Raw genomic sequence first — 18,071 nt, forward strand, 5'->3', positions numbered from 1 at the left:
TGCAAGTAGAGGAGCATCTGTAGTGCATTTTTTTCTCAGGTGAGAAAAGATGCCCCGCCCCATGACTGTATTGCTCTAATTTTATCCAAAATTTTATTATAACATGCATATTATCTAGATATTACTACATATTAATTCACAGAAATAAACAAACATGTTGTCAGTAAAGAAGAACACTCACCTCAACCCAAGAAACAGGAAGTTTGCAGATGTAAGTCCTGGACCCACTCTCCAGAGGACTTTTTCAAAGCACACTAAGTCTCGGTAATTTCCAGGAAGGTCACCTGCAACAAGAAAGTCTCTTTCAGAAACAGGTAATTAAACACAATTGAAATCTTAACTATAAAGTAGAAGGAGTGAAGACAACTTGTTTCAGTTGCTCTCCACCCATAGCAGGAAAAGGCTGATATCATCATAATCATCTCCAACATTTCATGTCCATTTCCCACAGTTGTGTGCATTAGCCATGATTACCTGATGGCAGCTCTCTAAGCTGCATAATGTCTTTTAATAACATCATAAAGATTAACTTGTAAATGTGTCCACCAAACTTTGAGGGCTTGGAACCCTTGGAAGCTCTAAACTAGAGTGATTAGGGCTAAACTGACCATCAGCCAACTTCCCCCTAACCATGTCCCATGATCAGATGTTTGACAAGGCAAGGTTGTCCATGGTGGCTTGGAAGGTATGGAAATCACTCTCAAGGTTTCACAGCACATGAGTTACCAATTATTTACTTGTCAGACTTTATCACTGAGTGGGAAGAAGAATCAACCCCACATAATCCACTGACCTCTTATGATGACATCAAAGGAGGAGGATGGGATCTCATTAATTCTTTTTAGGCTCTATTATCAAACAGGATTTCAGGATCTATCCTTTATAACTATTTATCTGTCAAAAATAACTAATGAATGCTTAAGCTGTGCTGTACAAAGAGCACTCTCATGAAGAAGACCTGACCACAGTTGATACAAAACTGTACCACGTATGAAAATATGGAAGTTAAAGACACACGTAATGAAAATTCAAAATGCCCGAACTGCAAAGGACATCACCACACTTTGGCAGCACGATGCCCAGTAAGGAAGGATATCATCAAAGACATGAAGGAAAAGGAAAAATCGAACAAACATATAGAAACTGACCCAACCAAAACCTATGCTGCAATAACAAAGTTGCAAGACACTACAGATGGCACGCACGCGCCATCTATCGGACAATCCCAGAACCAGAAATTTGACACGGACAGTCCCTCGCTTAATTCAGATTTCGTCCGATATCGGGATTAAAGGGGTCCGTTTTAACGAGGGTCTACCCTTCACCACACTAGCCACACCGATACATGCCCACATAATCAACGTGGCTAACACGGGAACATTCGGAAAAACTATCAGAGAAATGTTTGCAGCGAACAACCTACCACAGGTAAACTTCCCACACAATGCCCCATCAGCAGACATTTTCAAAATAATAACCAAAAACAGTCTAGGAATCACCAGCAAAGAAAGGGAAGATAAAATAACACAACAAGAAAATTGCACAGGAGCAGAGACTGCAATGGATACAACCCACTCCCAAATAACCACAAGACCCTAGAGAACACAACCAACCAATCAGCTAAGTCAACACCAGCAAGACCACGTAGAGAGAACCCCACCGGTCAACGGCCGGCCGACGTCGGAGACAGCATAGGAATCAGGTTTTACTCGGTCAACTCCCTGTAACAAATGAGAGATTGTTAAAAGATATTAAAGAAGGAACAACCAAATACACATATGAAGAGGGACTCATAGAAACACTAATACGTGGAGGAAAAATAAGCAGCAAATACAACAAAATCGAGAACGTAGACTTATCAAAATTCAAGAAAATAAGAACAGGACTGAAGGAGAAGAGAGAGAGACTCTCCCCCGGAGAGACCCGAGCAACCGAACAACACGCGTCAAGTTCATGCGACCCACGATTACGCAAAACAGAACACAGAAAATAATACAACACAACGTCCTGGCCTGGACACATACAAGAAAAACAGAACTGACAAACATATACAACAGCATAGACCCAGACATAATTCTCATAAACTCACACCGACGGAAAAACAGTGACAAAATAAAACTCTTCAACTATTACACACATCAACTGAACATACACTCATAGACAATTTCCAAACCTACTTCTTAGCAGTCGAAATCAACACAACTAAAGGCCCAATAACAATCGGAACAACATATTTACCTTGCCGACGACAAACATTCCCGACCGGCGACTTACTAAAACTAATGAGACGTAACACACCAGCATACAGTATTTTATAGGAAACTTAAATGCGACACACACCATACTCGGACACAGAACCAGAAACCCAAGGGGGAAGATTATACACGACCTATTAGAAAACGGCAACATCACACACCTGGGCCCAGATTTCGAAACCTACATAGCTGCAGGAAGCACCGGGAAGCCGGATATGGTTTTGACCAATAGACACCACCATTTGAATTCACACATGAAACCTGGACCAACCACCACTAGCGATCACCTGCCCATAATTATCACTCTATCAACATCACCAATACAAATCCCCTCCATCCCTAGATTCTCTTTCAACAGAGCAAACTGGGAGGGTTTTAAGGCAGAACTCAACACAAACGAACAAATACATCAACATAAAAACACAGCAGACATTGACATAGCCCTGGAAACATGGTACTCTAAAGTCACCACAGCCATGGAAAATAACACCCCCAAAACAACTTACCGCACACTACCCCACGCACAATTAACACACGAACAGAAGATAATCCAGACAAGACTGAATAATATACTAGAACATACAAATACACACGGCTGGAACCAAGAAACAATAACTCTCTTCAGAAACCTAAAGGAAGAGCTGAAAGAAATATGTAAACAATCACACAACGACAAATGGAACCAGATAATCACAAACACAGAGGCCGATTATCACAACCCAAAATTTTTCTGGAGTAAAACAAAAAACTAATGGGCACTAACTCCATAGATAACAGCCATCTTACGACAACGGGGTAAAAGCTAGAGAATCTGTAGAAAAAGAACTGATCTTCAGAAATTTCTGGAGCAACATATATAAAATGACAGAAGAAGAAACAGAAACTATTGTAGAGTAACAGAACAGATGGTAACAACACACCTTACACTAAACACACAGAAATGGCAACCACCAAGAACAATAGACCTCAACATACTAATCAGTGCAGACACATTAACCTTGCCAATCACCACAAAGACATAAGAAACATAATAACCAGTTTTAAAAATAAAGCACCTGGACTAAGTCAGACAAACAAAACAGTCCTTCAAAACATACCCACAGATCTTTAACGCTTCACTAGCAACAGGACACTTCCCCAGACCTATATCCTTATTAGAAACACCAGGGAAAATACTAGAAAAAATAGTCAACAGCAGACTCAGAAACTATCTAGAACAGGAAAACAAATATAACCCCAGACAACACGGATTCCGAAAGAACCGAGGCACAAACACGGCTATTGCATTAATTTGAGAATCAATAGCTAACGCCGTCAGCAATAAAAACCAGTGCAATATTGTTCTCAGAGACGTATCAAAAGCTTTTGATAAAATGTGGCTCTAATTCCACAGTGAATTTGATCGAGGGGGCAAAGTTGTTAAGTTGTGGCAGGAATGCTTTTAGGTCCTCATTACATGGCCAGAGACAGAATACATCATCAACATATCTAAACCAGACTGCTGAAGGTGGTAAAATATTACTTAATAGTTTCTTTTCAACTGCCACAACTTAACAACTTAGCCCCCTTGCTCAAATTCACTGTGGAATTAGAGCATGACTGTAAATTGCCTTTACTAGACTGTCTGATCCGCAGAATAGGTAACACCTTTAAGTTCAGTATTTATAGGAAACATACTCATGTGTGTTCATACATTCATTATTATTCTGCCCACCATAATAGTCAAACAGTCAGTATTTTCATCATTGTTTTTATGTGCTTTGAGAATTTGCAGCCCGGAATTTATTGATGAGGAATATAAATATATCTATAATATTGGCTTGAACCTTCAGTACCCTAGATCTTTCATAGACAAATGCCTTAACATTACTAAGAAATCTTTCTATAGAACCAATCCCAAGCCCACCCATGACCATAAGAATCTCTTAGTATTACCATTTCACAAAAGGTTAGGTAAAGTCTTTTGTTTTCGTGTAGTTTATCCTAATTTACATTGAAATGCATTACGTTTCATCAAAACTACTATTTATTTCTGAGAATATGGAAATGTAATATTTTGCTGAAATGACGTAGGTATTACAGTGGAAAGTGACGAAAGCAATGACTTTCACTTTCTTTCGTTCAAAAGATGTTACCGTAATCGCTTTTTGAATGGTTTTCAGTTAAAAAACTGTTGTAATACAATAATATTCAATCCTAATTCACTTGTGATGCAACAGTTTTTTACTGAAAACCATTCGAAAAGCGATTACGGTAACATCTTTTGAACGAAAGAAAGCGAAAGTCATTGTTTTCGTCACGATTTTATCCCACTTTCCACTGTAATACGGACGTCATTTCAGCAAAAATATTACATTTCCGTGAATGTAGTATATCAAGCACAGTATGAATAGAATATCATTGTAATATAACAGTATTTAAACCAAAAACTATTAAAAAAACGAGTAACATATCTTGAACATCGGAAGGTTAGGTAAAGTCTTTTGTTTTCATCATGTATTTTATCCTATTTTACATTGAAATACACCACGTTTCAGCAAAACTACTATTTTTTTCTGAGAATATATTCATTCAGGTGCAGTTTAGGTAAAATATACATGTGCTGTAACATTTTTTTAATTGAAAACGATTTGAAAAACACGTACCCTCTAGCCCTGTTCAAGGAGAAGACTGGGAAGAGCTGTTTGGTGCTTAAGACGATGACAAGGAAAATGATTTTGATGGATTTTAATGAAAATATTCAGAAATATGGTATTGTAGTATTTATTCAAGTGAATTAGGATAGAATATTATTGTAATACAACAGTAGTGACGATGTGGAGGAGGCGGAGGCATAGAGCGGGGACGAGCGGTGACTGGCGGCAGCAGGGACGAGTGGAGATGCCAGCCAGTACATTACGGGTGTACAGTATTAATTGATTTTATAGCTCTTTTTGCATTTTAATATTAAATACTGTACATTACGTTTCAACAAAACTACTGTACTTGTTTCAAATTTAATTAACAAAGATTGATGTTTCAAATGTAATGAACAAAAATTGATGTACAGTATCTATAAATAAACTTTAAAAAATGAATACTTTGTTTTACATCGTCCTGTGTATACCATACCATGCATTTGGCTACTTTGGGCTTCCTATGATGACGCAAGAGATCTGCCCTGGCAACTGTACCGACACTCACAGCTGGTGGTGCGTCGTTTCCATAGTTTACTGGTAGTTATGGTAAATATTTTTCAACCTAACGAAACTATTAGCCGTTTAGAGGTCGACCTCCAATTTTTTGCCAAATAATTTGGTCTTAAAAACTCGAACTACACACAGGTATATATGGTAAATAAGGACATGGGGGGCCAGGGGTTTTTCAGGGGGGGGGGGGCAAAAGTACACGGATTTTTAACATTCACGGGTATCTCTCAAACCTAACACCCGCGTATGTTAAGGGCCGACTGTATGTATGTATGTATGTATGTATGTATATATATATATATATATATATATATATATATATATATATATATATATATATATATATATATATATATATATATATATATATATATATATATATATATATATATATATATATATATATATATATAGATATAGATATATACATGTGTAACAAAGCACAAAGCAGGGAACTTCCAATTCAGGGATGGGACACACTTGTAGTCTTCTCTCAATTATTTACTCTAGAAATCACCCGAGAAGGAAGAGGCTGGGACCTAGATCAGACATAACTAGTTATTATACTTACAAAACAAGCATCAACTGTTGTCATATGGGTACCACACAGTAGTAGGAATTAAACAATACATAATAAACCCAACACAGGGGGTGGTGTAGACTCACTCCAGGGTGAATGTCTGGAGAGCAACGCTAGAATTAGCCTTATTCTGGCTTACAAACTACCTCCACGAGATCATCACATTCTTCATATAACATTTATTATGCTCAATCTATCAAACACACTCTAACAGAGCAAAGAAATACGTGGGACATACCTGCTACTGGGCCCCGGGATGTAAACAACGCCATGGCGTCTCTCCCCCCCCGGCTGGGATGCATATTCGTTCTAGCGCGGATTCACAAGACAAAATTACGTTTTCCTCCTCGAAGCTTACAAAAATACATATCCATATCAATAATATTCTATATCACAAAATGGTTATCTCTGGAGTTCCTCATACCACACACACTCCTCCATACAAATGTTTGCCGATGGCGCCAAGTTATTTCGGGAAATTAAGAACCGAGCATTTGCATTCATCTACAATGCTTTTTTCCTTTTTAACCTCCTCACTACCCTGTATTTGGAAACCACTTTTAATATTTTATTCGGCTAATGCCAGACAATTTTATTCAGCAGAGTGTGGACCCAGTGCACAAGTGGTTAAGGTGACACAATCAGTACAAACCTTCACACCAAGAATAGCTTCCCATTATTACCAGGAACTATATAACACAACATAGAAAATATCAGCTGCTCGTGAGGGTTGTTATAAGTTCCACTCCACTTGCTAAGTAAAAAGTGTGGTTGATAGATCTGTTAAGTACAACCATAGAGTGAAAAAATGTATATGCTACAATACAAAACTAACTGAACCAAAAAAGATAAAGTTAAAGTCTTAAATTATTTATGCCTTAACCACATGAAAAGGTTAAATAAATACACAGTAAACTTACTGCTCCACATGTAACAATGCGATTGGTGCTGGGAGCCCAGTCAATGCCTGTGACACGCAGATCATGACCCTGGAGTGTTTCCTGAAGCTTCCACTCTGATGCAGCTCTGCCATATATATTCACTTCATTGTTGTTGAGACTCAATGCCACTTCTGTAAGAAATACACACACATGCACTGAGGTTGCAAAACTAGAGAAACAAAACAAAACTACAGAGAAGCTAAGTAGCTAAATAAAATCTAAACCTAACAATGAAAAAAAAAATAAAATAAAATTAACTCCACCTACTTTCTGGTACAAACTGGGAGAGATCAGAAGCTTTGAACATGTTATGACCAGAAGAGGAAACCAGTCCTGCTCAGGTATAAAAAAGAGGACTGAACCCCCCCCCCAGTGATTATGCTGTATTATGACAGCTGTCTGGCTGAAAACTTAGGTAAAATTGCAGATTACAGCAACCAAAGAATAACCTAATCTAATCTTCCAGAATTCTGTGGTTGCATTTATTTTTTATTTTTATTTTTTATTTTTTTACGGGGAATAGGCCACCCAGCAACAGGTCATTGAACCACAATGGGGCCTAGGGGGCAAAAAAAATAAGAGTAAAAAGAAATTGAATTGCCCACAGAGAAACTGTGGGCACCACGGGCAATACGAGCGTTACAAGTCCACGGCCTTGCCGGCAGTACACGGGATGCCAAATCCACCAAACATTGGCCATTAAAGTACCTGTAAAAAAGAGAGTGAAGCAACATTGAAGCAAAGAGAAAGGGATGAAAGATTATCAATTAAAGGAGGAGAGTCAATAAGATGAAATGCCTTTGATTCCACCTTATCTAACAGTTGGACAGAAGAAGAGCCACCCTCGATATGAGCACAGTACTCCAAGTTAGGACAAATGAATCTCTTATAAACTGAAGCAACTGCTCAGGAGTAAAGTAGCTACGGCATCTGTACAGCATTCCCAGCTTTCGGAAGGCAGTTTTAGCAATGTTGTGGATGTGTGGCTTCCATGACATATTATAGGTAATGGTGAGACCTAACATATCTATTTTAGAACTTAGCAGAATGATTGCATCCTGAAATGTGATTGGTGGGAGATCATCAAATATTACAAAAACTTCTTCTAGAAAAGTGATACCGATACAACTCAGTTTGAAAATTAGATGGCAATTTACCTGCCAGGCAAGTGCTATTTAACTTCATATAGGTCGGTACTCACGGCTGCGGTCCTCATTCCGGGCACGACAAGCGATGGGCACGAGGCCGAACCGGAACACTTCTGTCATGGCGTATCACTTGGAGCAGGTGTCTGTAACACTGTGTAAAATAAATGGTAAATTTTCACAAATGCACCGGTCTTTGTTCAGATATTAAAAATATGTTTTTTCAATGTTACTCGATGAGTTTCGAACAAATTTAATATTAATTTCAGCCGGAAATCAATAGTTCTTTGGGTAAATCACATAAATAAAAAACCAACAAACTAACAAAACCAAACCTAACCTTAACTAACCTAACACTATTTTTCCGACGAAAATCTGCAATTGACGTAAAACTCTCGCCCAATTATAAGTCTCCTATAGCCAATAAGAAACTCCCACACCACCCCCCACACATGCGCTGTAGATGCTTAAGAATCCAACACGGAGGTAAGGAGCACTGCGCGACGGGCGGTCAGACCTCCGTGAGACGTAAACAACAAATGACAACACTCGTGAATGACCAAATCTAATAATATTGAAAAATTAATATCTCGGTTATCCTTAATTTCCGGCGGAAATGTCACAAAAGAAAAATGTCTTAGATTGTCTAAACATTACGAAAAACATATTAATAACAGTGAGAGAAATACCAGTGCAAGATCGAAAATTCACTAAATAAATTATAAAACTTACACAAGTCATAAATAAAACTATATAAATATATCAGGTTTTAATAGGTTCTAGTAAATGTCACCTAGATTTTAAAATATATCATAATGGTAAGAACATATTGAAAAAATGAAAGAAATTGAACAACACCTGCTGGTTTTAGTCATCTCTTCAAAGAATACCTTTATACCCGTTAAATATAAGATTAACTTTAATTTCTTACCGTAAATAAAGTGGCAACCATCTGTATCCATTAACTAAAACAGTATCTACATGGATATTACAGTACAAATATAAATCTTTCACCAATTACATGACCAATGTATATAATTATTATCATAGATATACGAATTATTGGTTAAAGGCGATGAATCATTTACAGTAGGCGGGGCTGTCCCCTCACGTCTTCCGCCATAACTACGACCTACAATAACTTCTTTCATGCTATTAGGAAGTTAATTTGTTATATATTATCAAAATACATGGAACAAAAAAAAGAGTTCCTTCTACTTACCTAAATATTGAAGGATATTAGCGGACTCTGGTCAACATCCTCAAGTCCTGACCAAAACAGCTTGAGTCTCAACCTGTTGGCCTGACTTAAAAGCACAAAGCAGGGAACTCCCAATTCAGGGATGGGACACACTTGTAGTCTTCTCTCAATTATTTACTCTAGAAATCACCCGAGAAGGAAGAGGCTGGGACCTAGATCAGACATAACTAGTTATTATACATACAAAACAAGCATCAACTGTTGTCATAGGGGTACCACACAGTAGTAGGAATTAAACAATACATAATAAACCCGTGGTGTAGACTCACTCCAGGGTGAATGTCTGGAGAGCAACGCTAGAATTAGCCTTATTCTGGCTTACAAACTACCTCCACGAGATCATCACATTCTTCATATAACATTTATTATGCTCAATCTATCAAACACACTCTAACAGAGCAAAGAAATACGTGGGACATACCTGCTACTGGGCCCCGGGATGTAAACAACGCCATGGCGTCTCTCCCCCCCCATATTCGTTCTAGCGCGGATTCACAAGACATAATTACGTTTTCCTCCTCGAAGCTTACAAAAATACATATCCATATCAATAATATTCTATATCACAAAATGGTTGTCTCTGGAGTTCCTCATACCACACACACTCCTCCATACAAATGTTTGCCGATGGCGCCAAGTTATTTCGGGAAATTAAGAACCGAGCATTTGCATTCATCTACAATGCTTTTTTCCTTTTTAACCTCCTCACTACCCTGTATTTGGAAACCACTTTTAATATTTTATTCAGCTAATGCCAGACAATTTTATTCAGCAGAGTGTGGACCCAGTGCACAAGTGGTTACTTTTACTTTTTTTTTTACTTTTATCCTCTTCGCCACTGATCGGCTTGTTAGCCGCTTGGGCGATCGGTCACGTCTCTTTTCCTTTATATTCTTCACCAAAAGGTCGGCTCGCTAGCCGCCCGGGCGATCGGTCACGTCTCTGTCACGCACTGTTGGCAAATACTGGGCATGCACCGGCTCCTGAATGTACCTGAACCCGCTCCAGTGTTGGTCAAGTCTTCTCTTGAAAGAGCTCACACTCGGTGCCGTCACAACACTCTCTGGTAGATTGTTCCAAGAGTTTACAACCCTCACTCCGAAAAAGTTTGCCCTCACGGTTTTCCGGACTTGCGGCTTCTTCAATCTTGAGCTGTGACCCCTTGTGGGGCGAGCGTCCGCCAGCTCCAAGTAAGGACACTCAACTGAGTAGTGCCCCCTGAGATGCTTATAAACCTCAACTAGGTCCCCCCTTGCCCGTCTGTAGTATAAGCTAGGCAAGTTCAGGCGCTCCAATCTCTCAGGGTAGCTGAGATGCCGAAGTGCAGGCACCAGTTTGGCGGCCCTCCTTTGAACATTTTCAACCAACTGACAGTCCCTAGCATATCTCGGGGACCAGATGGGGTGACAGTACTCCAGATGGGGAAGCACTTCACTCCTGAAGATCGTCACGAGGGACGGACCGTCTAGATATCTGAACGACCTTCTTATAAGACCCAATAATTTATTTGCCTGATTTACCTTCTTCTCACAATGGCCCGAGAACTTCAGCTCATTGTCAACATACACACCTAGGTCCTTCTCACACACAGTCTCAACTAGTACATTTTCTTCATCCCGTTGGGACATATGGTACGCCTCCTTACCGTTGGTACGCCCCAGGTGCATCCTCTTACACTTCGTGACATTGAATCTCAGCAGCCATTCCTTCGACCATTCCTGGAGCCCACAGAGGTCCTTCTGCAGCTCTTCACAGTCCGCTTGGTTCTTAATTTCCCGAAATAACTTGGCGTCATCGGCAAACATTTGTATGGAGGAGTGTACAACGTCAGGCATATCATTTATGAAACAAACAAACAACAGCGGGCCCAATACACTACCCTGCGGTACCCCACTTGTTACAGGTACAGATGACGATTTCGTGCCATTAATCACCACACATTGCTTGCGGTCATGTAGAAAGTCTTCTATCCACGCTAGGACATTTCCCCGAATTCCGTACCCTTCCAGTTTGATTTTCAGCCTTTCGTGGGGTACACTGTCGAAAGCCTTGGCAAAATCTAGGTAAATATTGTCGATATTACCACCCCGTTCTAGAATATGGGTCCAAATATCCAATACCTTGAGCAATTGTGTCAAGCAAGAGCGCCCCGGCATAAAACCGTGTTGGCAATCTTTTACAAGGTTGTTTCGTAGTAGATGTTCCATCGCTGCATCTCTGATAATACTCTCAAGTACTTTACATATTATGCTGGTCAGGCTCACCGGTCTATAGTTGTTCGTGGAGTGCCTATCGCCCTTCTTGAAGATAGGACTCACATAAGCCACTTTCCATTCACTGGGGACCATTTGTTCATCCAGGCATTTACAAAACAGAATCTTCAGGGGCTCTGCAAGCTCGTTGCACGTCTCTACCAAGCAGCCCCTCACCACACAGCTTATATATTATACAAGAAAACCACATTAGAGTTTCCTTCCATCCTGAGTGCTAGACAACATTAATATCTCGATACCCCTACACTCGTGTGCCACTCTGAAGCGGGTAAGGGAGAAGGTGACTTCCGGGGAGGAGGATCAGGTGAGAGATGGGTCGGTTTATAAGTTTGTTTCTATTAATGGGGTGTTACACAGGTCTTGTGTTTCATCCAAGCGACCAGCTAAAGTAGGTCGGTTTTTACTTGTTGTCCCTGATGTTTGTCGTAGTAACATTCTCTCTGTAGCTCACAAGAGCTCTCTTGTAAGTCACTGTTCTCGTAGGAAAACTTATAGGAAGGTTGATGATCAGTTTTACTGGCCAGGTATGGGAGCGGATATTAGAGCTTTTTGTAGGAGTTGTGATCAGTGCCCACGTATGTCCGCCAAGGGTAGAGTCCGTCCTGTTCCACTTGAACCCTTACCCATTGCAGAACCATCTTCTCGGGAAGCCATAGATTTTGTTGGACGGTTCTCGCCCCCTTCCTCTGAGCCTAAATTACATCAAGCTAATATGTTAAGGAAATATAATTGCAGGACCCACATTGCTCGTGTCCTTGACGACGTCCCCAAGCTGGAGTTAGTCGAGGCACTACCCTGCAAGAGTTACTGTGGAGTTCGGACGCCAGAGTCTGTTGATCTCGGTTGCCAGTTGCTGCCAACACCTGACGAGTTAGAAGAATCCTCTACGACTGGAAATAGGCCCAAACTTAAACTTGGACTGAAGTGGACTCCACGTGCAGTTCCTTGATACGGCCTTACGTTTTGGACATCAAGTTACCACCTATTCTTTTCTATGATGTTACGTGCCTGTAGAGCGCGGGAAGTCGCATAGCATGAGGCACATTTCATATAAGCTATTAATAAATTGTTAATTGTATTTATTATATTATTATTGTTCTTAGTTACTTAGGTTAATTGTATATTTATGTATGTTATTAATATGCATCATTGTCTTACTCTGTTAAGTTCAAATCAAGAGAGTATTAATTAATTTTATAAGATATCTAGCAAATGTCTGGATCACGTGAGATAAGACGCGCTTCCCACCGGCGTACCCACCAGAGTTGCCAACTTAGCGACTTTGTAGCTAGATCTAGAGCTTTTTGTTTTTTTTCTAGCGACATTTTAGAGCGATATCCACAGAAGTCTAGCGACTTTCTGGATACTTTTGGACTGTCCATGAAAACTCGGTTTTCCTAATTTCGAGCCATAATATATAGCAACGGGGTTACAGGGACAATGCATTTGAACGGGTTGAACTCATAAAACAACTTGGTCAACGCTTACCTGACAACATTCGTGTGCTGCAGTCTATTTCTTTTCTGAGTGCCGATGAATGCTTGAAGCCTATTAAATCAGATATACTTGGTTTGGCACACTTATTTACAGAAGATTCCAGCACCCTTACCAAGATTGATTTCCAGTGGAAAAAACTGCATCACACAATCTGGACAGAAACATCTAACACCCTAAAATTGTGGTCAGAAGTGGCAAATTACAGAGATGCGAACGGTGAAAACCCTTACCATGATCTGGCTGAAATTGCACTCGCTGCCTTATCTCTTCCGTCCATTATAGTCGGCATTATGAAAATATAATTTGCACCAAATTACTGAAGGGGGGGAATAATAGCTAGCGACTTTCCATGGAAGATTTAGCGACATTTAGCTACTTTTAGGTGCCAGTCTAGCGACATTTGAAAATCCGAGTTGGCAATCCTGGTACCCACGCTTCTCACCGGCGTCCCTACGACGCCAGTTGCGAAAATCCGCGGCAGTGGTAAGACGCGTCCATTGTTCTCAAGCTTTGACCTTTGTCTTAGTGCTTTATCCAGCCTTCTGCAATGCCCTAGGGGTATCAGGTATTAGTGACACGTTTAGTTAGGCCTAGGAAGGGATCCTGGTGGTAAGGAATCTCCTGTTTGGTAGGGATAATCATTTTGCAGTGATTGTTGTATATATATATTTCGTATGTCTTGTGCAATGTTAAGTAATATTTGTTTGGTCTAACTCCTTACAGTATATTTTCGCCCTTCCGGCATCACTCTTATTTTATTATACAATTACTTATTCCCTTAAATTCATGTTTGCTAATCATTACTCCCTTTAAAACATAAATCGAATTAATTAATTAATTATCTTTTGTGATTCACTTATTTCAACTGTTCTTACTTTTTCAAGTACATTTAGTTGAGTAGGTTTTTGGTGGAGATAATTATTGCCGTGTTCCCTAATTGTACCTTTATTTGTTAATAACTTGGGGTAGGATTCACTCCCCAAGTATTAAGGGTAGTGGGATCGCGACAAGTGGGGGCCTTCCCGGAACTAACCGCCATTGTTGTCCTATCAAGTGCCAGGTGTTGTTTCATCGCTAAGTATTTTTGGATGCAAGTTGCTGTGTTCACAGTGTTCAATTATATTGCTCCTGTTATTGCTTAAGCTACTGGTGAGTTAACCCTTATCTTGTGTACCAGGTGTTTGGTTAATCCCTTGCTGTGTTTCACAGTTGATTGCATTTTGATATTATTAATTAGCTAGCTAGTTAGCTTAGCTGCCACGGTTACTTTTTTTTTCGCTACTCGATTTTGAGTTCAACATGTTTGACCTGGAAAGCTTTTTGGCTTCACCTTCAGCCGAAGTACTGAAGGGGCTTACTAAGGCAGAGTGGCAATCCCTCGTTGCTTATTATGAAGTAGAAGGCCGCTCTTCCATGAATAAGGCTAGGTTAGAAGAGGCTGTCCTCAACTACCTTATTGACAATGAAATCATAGCCCAACCGTCGGGAAATTCAGAGGAAATTGTTACACCAAGTAATTTGGCCTTACAAGTTGAACTCAAGAGACTCGAGGTGGAGCTGGAAACTCTCAAACAACGAGGTTTGGCTCAGGGTAGTAATACTTCAACATTCAGTGTAGACAAATGTCTCAACAGTGTTCCTAAATTTAATGAGGAAGAACCAGACAAATTCTTCTCTCTTTTTGAGAAAATTGCCCGACTTAACAAGTGGCCTGTTTCTCAATGGTCTCAACTTATTTATAGATCTTTCACTGGTAAGGCATTAGATGTGTTTTCTGCCCTCTCTGAGGATCAATGTCGAGACTATGCCCTTGTTAAGTCCGCGGTTTTGAGCGCGTATAAACTTGTTCCTGAAGCCTACCGGCAACAGTTCCGTAACTGCCGGAAGACTGACAAACAAACATTTGTGGAGTTCTTCAGGCAGAAACAGGTTCTTTGTCGGAGGTGGATTGAAAGTGAGTCTGCCCATGTAGAACATGACAAGCTTGTTGAACTAATCCTGCTAGAGGAGGTTTGAAAGTGTATCCCAGGCGACATTCGAGCACACTTGGATCAGAGAGGTATCTGTATTCTGGCTGATGCTGGTCCAGTGGCTGACCATTATTCCTTAACTAATAGAAATGTAAATTCCAGGTCTTATGCTCCCACGTCCCAGTCCTTCACTTCCTTCAAGTGGCCCACACCAACATCTACATCGGGGTCCCTGCCTCTTGTCATACCGACCCGACCCTCAGGTTCTGCATCATCTACCCCAGGTGAGCCCATGGTCCATGGGACAGGTGGATCTACTCCTACTGGTGAGACAAACTCTAGTTGCAGGTACTGTAAGAAGCCAGGACATGTCATCAGCGACTGTCTCAAGTTAAAGAAAAGAAATTCCTCTCACCAAGGATCCCCCACTCTTTTGGTCAGGGTGGCTGAGCAATCGGAGAAATTATTGGAGCCCTGTGTCACTGCCCTCAGTCAGACTGTTGCCCTGAATGCTTCCCCCTCTTCTATGATATCAACCTTTGAACCATTTTGTTCTCCTGGTTCCTTAGCTTTGGATCAATTCAGTCAACCCATTTCTGTTAAACTCTTGAGAGACACAGGCTCAGCCTTATCTCTTGTTACTAAAGAAGCTGCTCCATTCCTGGATTCATGCTATACTGGTAGCTGGGTGCTTGTGAACGGTTTGACCGGTGGGTCGCGTATTCCCCTTTGTCAAGTGTACCTGCGGTCATCCATAAAGTCAGGCTATGTCACGTTAGGAGTAGTAGATAGCTTACCTGTCGAAGGGGTCTCTCTATTGATAGGAAATGACCTCGTTGGTGACATGATGTTCCCTAATGTTGTGATCTCATCTTGTCCCACTGTCGAGAATAATGCTGTGCAGTTAGAAGTAGACTTTCCAGGGTTGTTCCCTGCGTGTGCTGTGACCCGTAGCATGAGCTGCAGTACAGAGGTAGAAGAGACTAGTGAAGTTGATGAAGTTTCCCTCCAGGACTGTGAGAAGTCCGAGGATAATCTTATCCAACCGGACCATACTGATCTTGGTCTCGGTGAATTTTTTGAGGATTCCCCACAACCAGATAACCTCCAGAGTAGTTCTGATGGAGATAGGAACCCAGATGTCACTAGTTTTGGTTCCTCTCCCATCACTAGGAGTAAGTTTATTGAGCTACAAGCAGGGGATCCTGAGCTAGTAGGTTTTCTCAATAGGTCAGTTACTGAGACAGAAGCTGAGCAAGAATCAAATTGCTACTACACTAGGTCTGGTGTATTAATGCGGAAGTTCCGTCCCTCCAATTCTCCTGCCAATCACCCTTGGTTTGTTCATCATCAAGTTGTTATTCCCAAACCTTTGCGGCAGGACATACTTAGTATCGCTCATGATGGGGTGGGTGGCCATTTAGGAGTTGGGAAGACTTATGCAAAAATTTTATCCCAGTTCTTTTGGCCTAGGATGAAGAAAGACGTCAGCTCTTACTGTCGCACTTGCCATGATTGTCAGGTGGCGGGGAAACCGAACCCCAGTGTTAAACCATTCCCTCTGCAGCCTATCCCAGTCATTGAAGAGCCCTTTAGTAAGGTGGTCATAGATTGTGTCGGTCCCTTACCTAAGATCCCTCGTGGTCATCAGTTCTTGCTAACCATTATTGATTGTGCACCCCGTTATCCTGAAGCCATTCCCTTGCGCCGCATCACAGCGAAGAATGTTATCAAAGCCTTAACCCACTTCTTCACTCAAGTAGGCCTTCCTACAGTGGTGCAGTCAGATCAGGGTTCCAATTTTACTTCCCGGTTGTTTAATCAGGTAATGCAAACCCTGGGAGTCCGGCAGTTGAGGTCTTCGGCCTATCACCCTCAGTCACGGGGTGGTAGAGAGATTTCACCAGACACTAAAACTCATGTTGCACACCTTCTGTCTGGAGACTGGGAAGGATTGGGACGAGGGAGTTGACCTGCTTTTGTTTGCTGTTCGGGACAGTAAACAAGAGTCGCTAGGATTCTCGCCCTTCCAGCTCGTCTATGGACATGAGGCACGAGGGCCTCTTAAGGTGTTAAAAGAGTGTTGGTTGAGTGATCAGAGCGCGACGCCCTTAGCTTCATATGTGGTCCAATTCAAGGAGAAGTTGCGTCTGGCTGTAGAACTTGTCCAGTCCAACTTAAGGTGTGCTCAGGTGAAAATGAAACTGCATTTTGATAAGGCCCATAAGGCAAAACCTAGAGAATTCCAAGTGGGGGAGCAGGTGTTGGCCTTCCTGCCCTTACATGATCACCCTTTTAAATCCAAATACAGTGGTCCATATGAAGTACTAGAAAAACAGGGGTCCGTGAATTATGTGATTAGCACCCCTGAACGGCGTAAGAAAAAACGCCTTATCCATGTCAATCTTTTAAAGTCATATCATGTTCGTAACGAAACCCTGGGAAAAGCAGTTGCTTGTGTTGATCAATCCTTGCCAAATTGTATCATTGTGCCAGAGTGTAAGGATGATAAAGATCAGTGTTTTTCTGAAATAATGAATGGGTCTAGTGTAAAAGCTGAAAACTCGACTATCTTGGAGGACCCCAGTGCTAAGTTGTGTCATCTCTCTAGTGACCAAGCCAATAATATAAAGTCTATTACAGGAGTATCTTATTATAGTTGGTGATTACCCACTCTCTTGTTCAGTGCTGGAGCATGACGTTGAGACCAGGGGAGCCAAGCCAATCCAATCCAATCCGATATGGCCCTAGATGGCTCTCAGGATGACTGAAAGTACTGTATTTTGGTTTCATGTCATCACATCCTTCCATTTTTGTTGTTGTACTGTTTGGCAGGTCAGTACAGTCATCTTTCAATTTGCACAGATTAATTTGAAGGTTTTTGAAATCTCACTACTGAAGTATTAAATTGATACCTGTTTTTAAAATACTGTAACACAAAGCTTTTTTGAATAGCAGGGT

At 40.9% G+C, this 18,071-nt stretch overlaps 1 protein-coding gene across 7 annotated transcripts; it reads right to left on the minus strand.

The window, feature by feature from the left end:
- Positions 1-246: 246 nt before the first annotated feature.
- Positions 247-9,904, minus strand: LOC121857932 (actin-related protein 2/3 complex subunit 1A-like). 7 transcript variants are annotated; one of them, XR_006087299.1, is made up of 6 exons: positions 9,792-9,904; positions 9,332-9,522; positions 8,166-8,263; positions 6,944-7,095; positions 6,262-6,376; positions 247-284 (listed from the first exon to the last, which is right to left on the minus strand). XR_006087299.1 is itself a non-coding variant. In XM_042354181.1 (6 exons), exons 3-6 carry the CDS (start codon positions 8,230-8,232, stop codon positions 281-283), a joined length of 294 nt encoding a protein of 97 aa, XP_042210115.1. In that variant the 5' UTR covers positions 8,233-8,263; positions 9,332-9,522; positions 9,792-9,903; the 3' UTR covers positions 247-280. The 7 variants fall into 7 exon arrangements, 5 of the variants coding, with proteins under 5 accessions (XP_042210115.1, XP_042210116.1, XP_042210113.1 ...); XM_042354181.1 differs by having other exon boundaries at positions 6,262-6,332; positions 9,792-9,903; XR_006087298.1 differs by lacking the exon at positions 247-284 and adding an exon at positions 5,875-5,982.
- Between the last annotated feature and the right edge of the window lie 8,167 nt (positions 9,905-18,071).

The sequence above is a fragment of the Homarus americanus genome, unplaced genomic scaffold, assembly GCF_018991925.1.
Source record: "Homarus americanus isolate GMGI-L3 unplaced genomic scaffold, GMGI_Hamer_2.0 scaffold16809, whole genome shotgun sequence".
Taxonomy (NCBI): Eukaryota; Metazoa; Arthropoda; class Malacostraca; order Decapoda; family Nephropidae; genus Homarus; species Homarus americanus.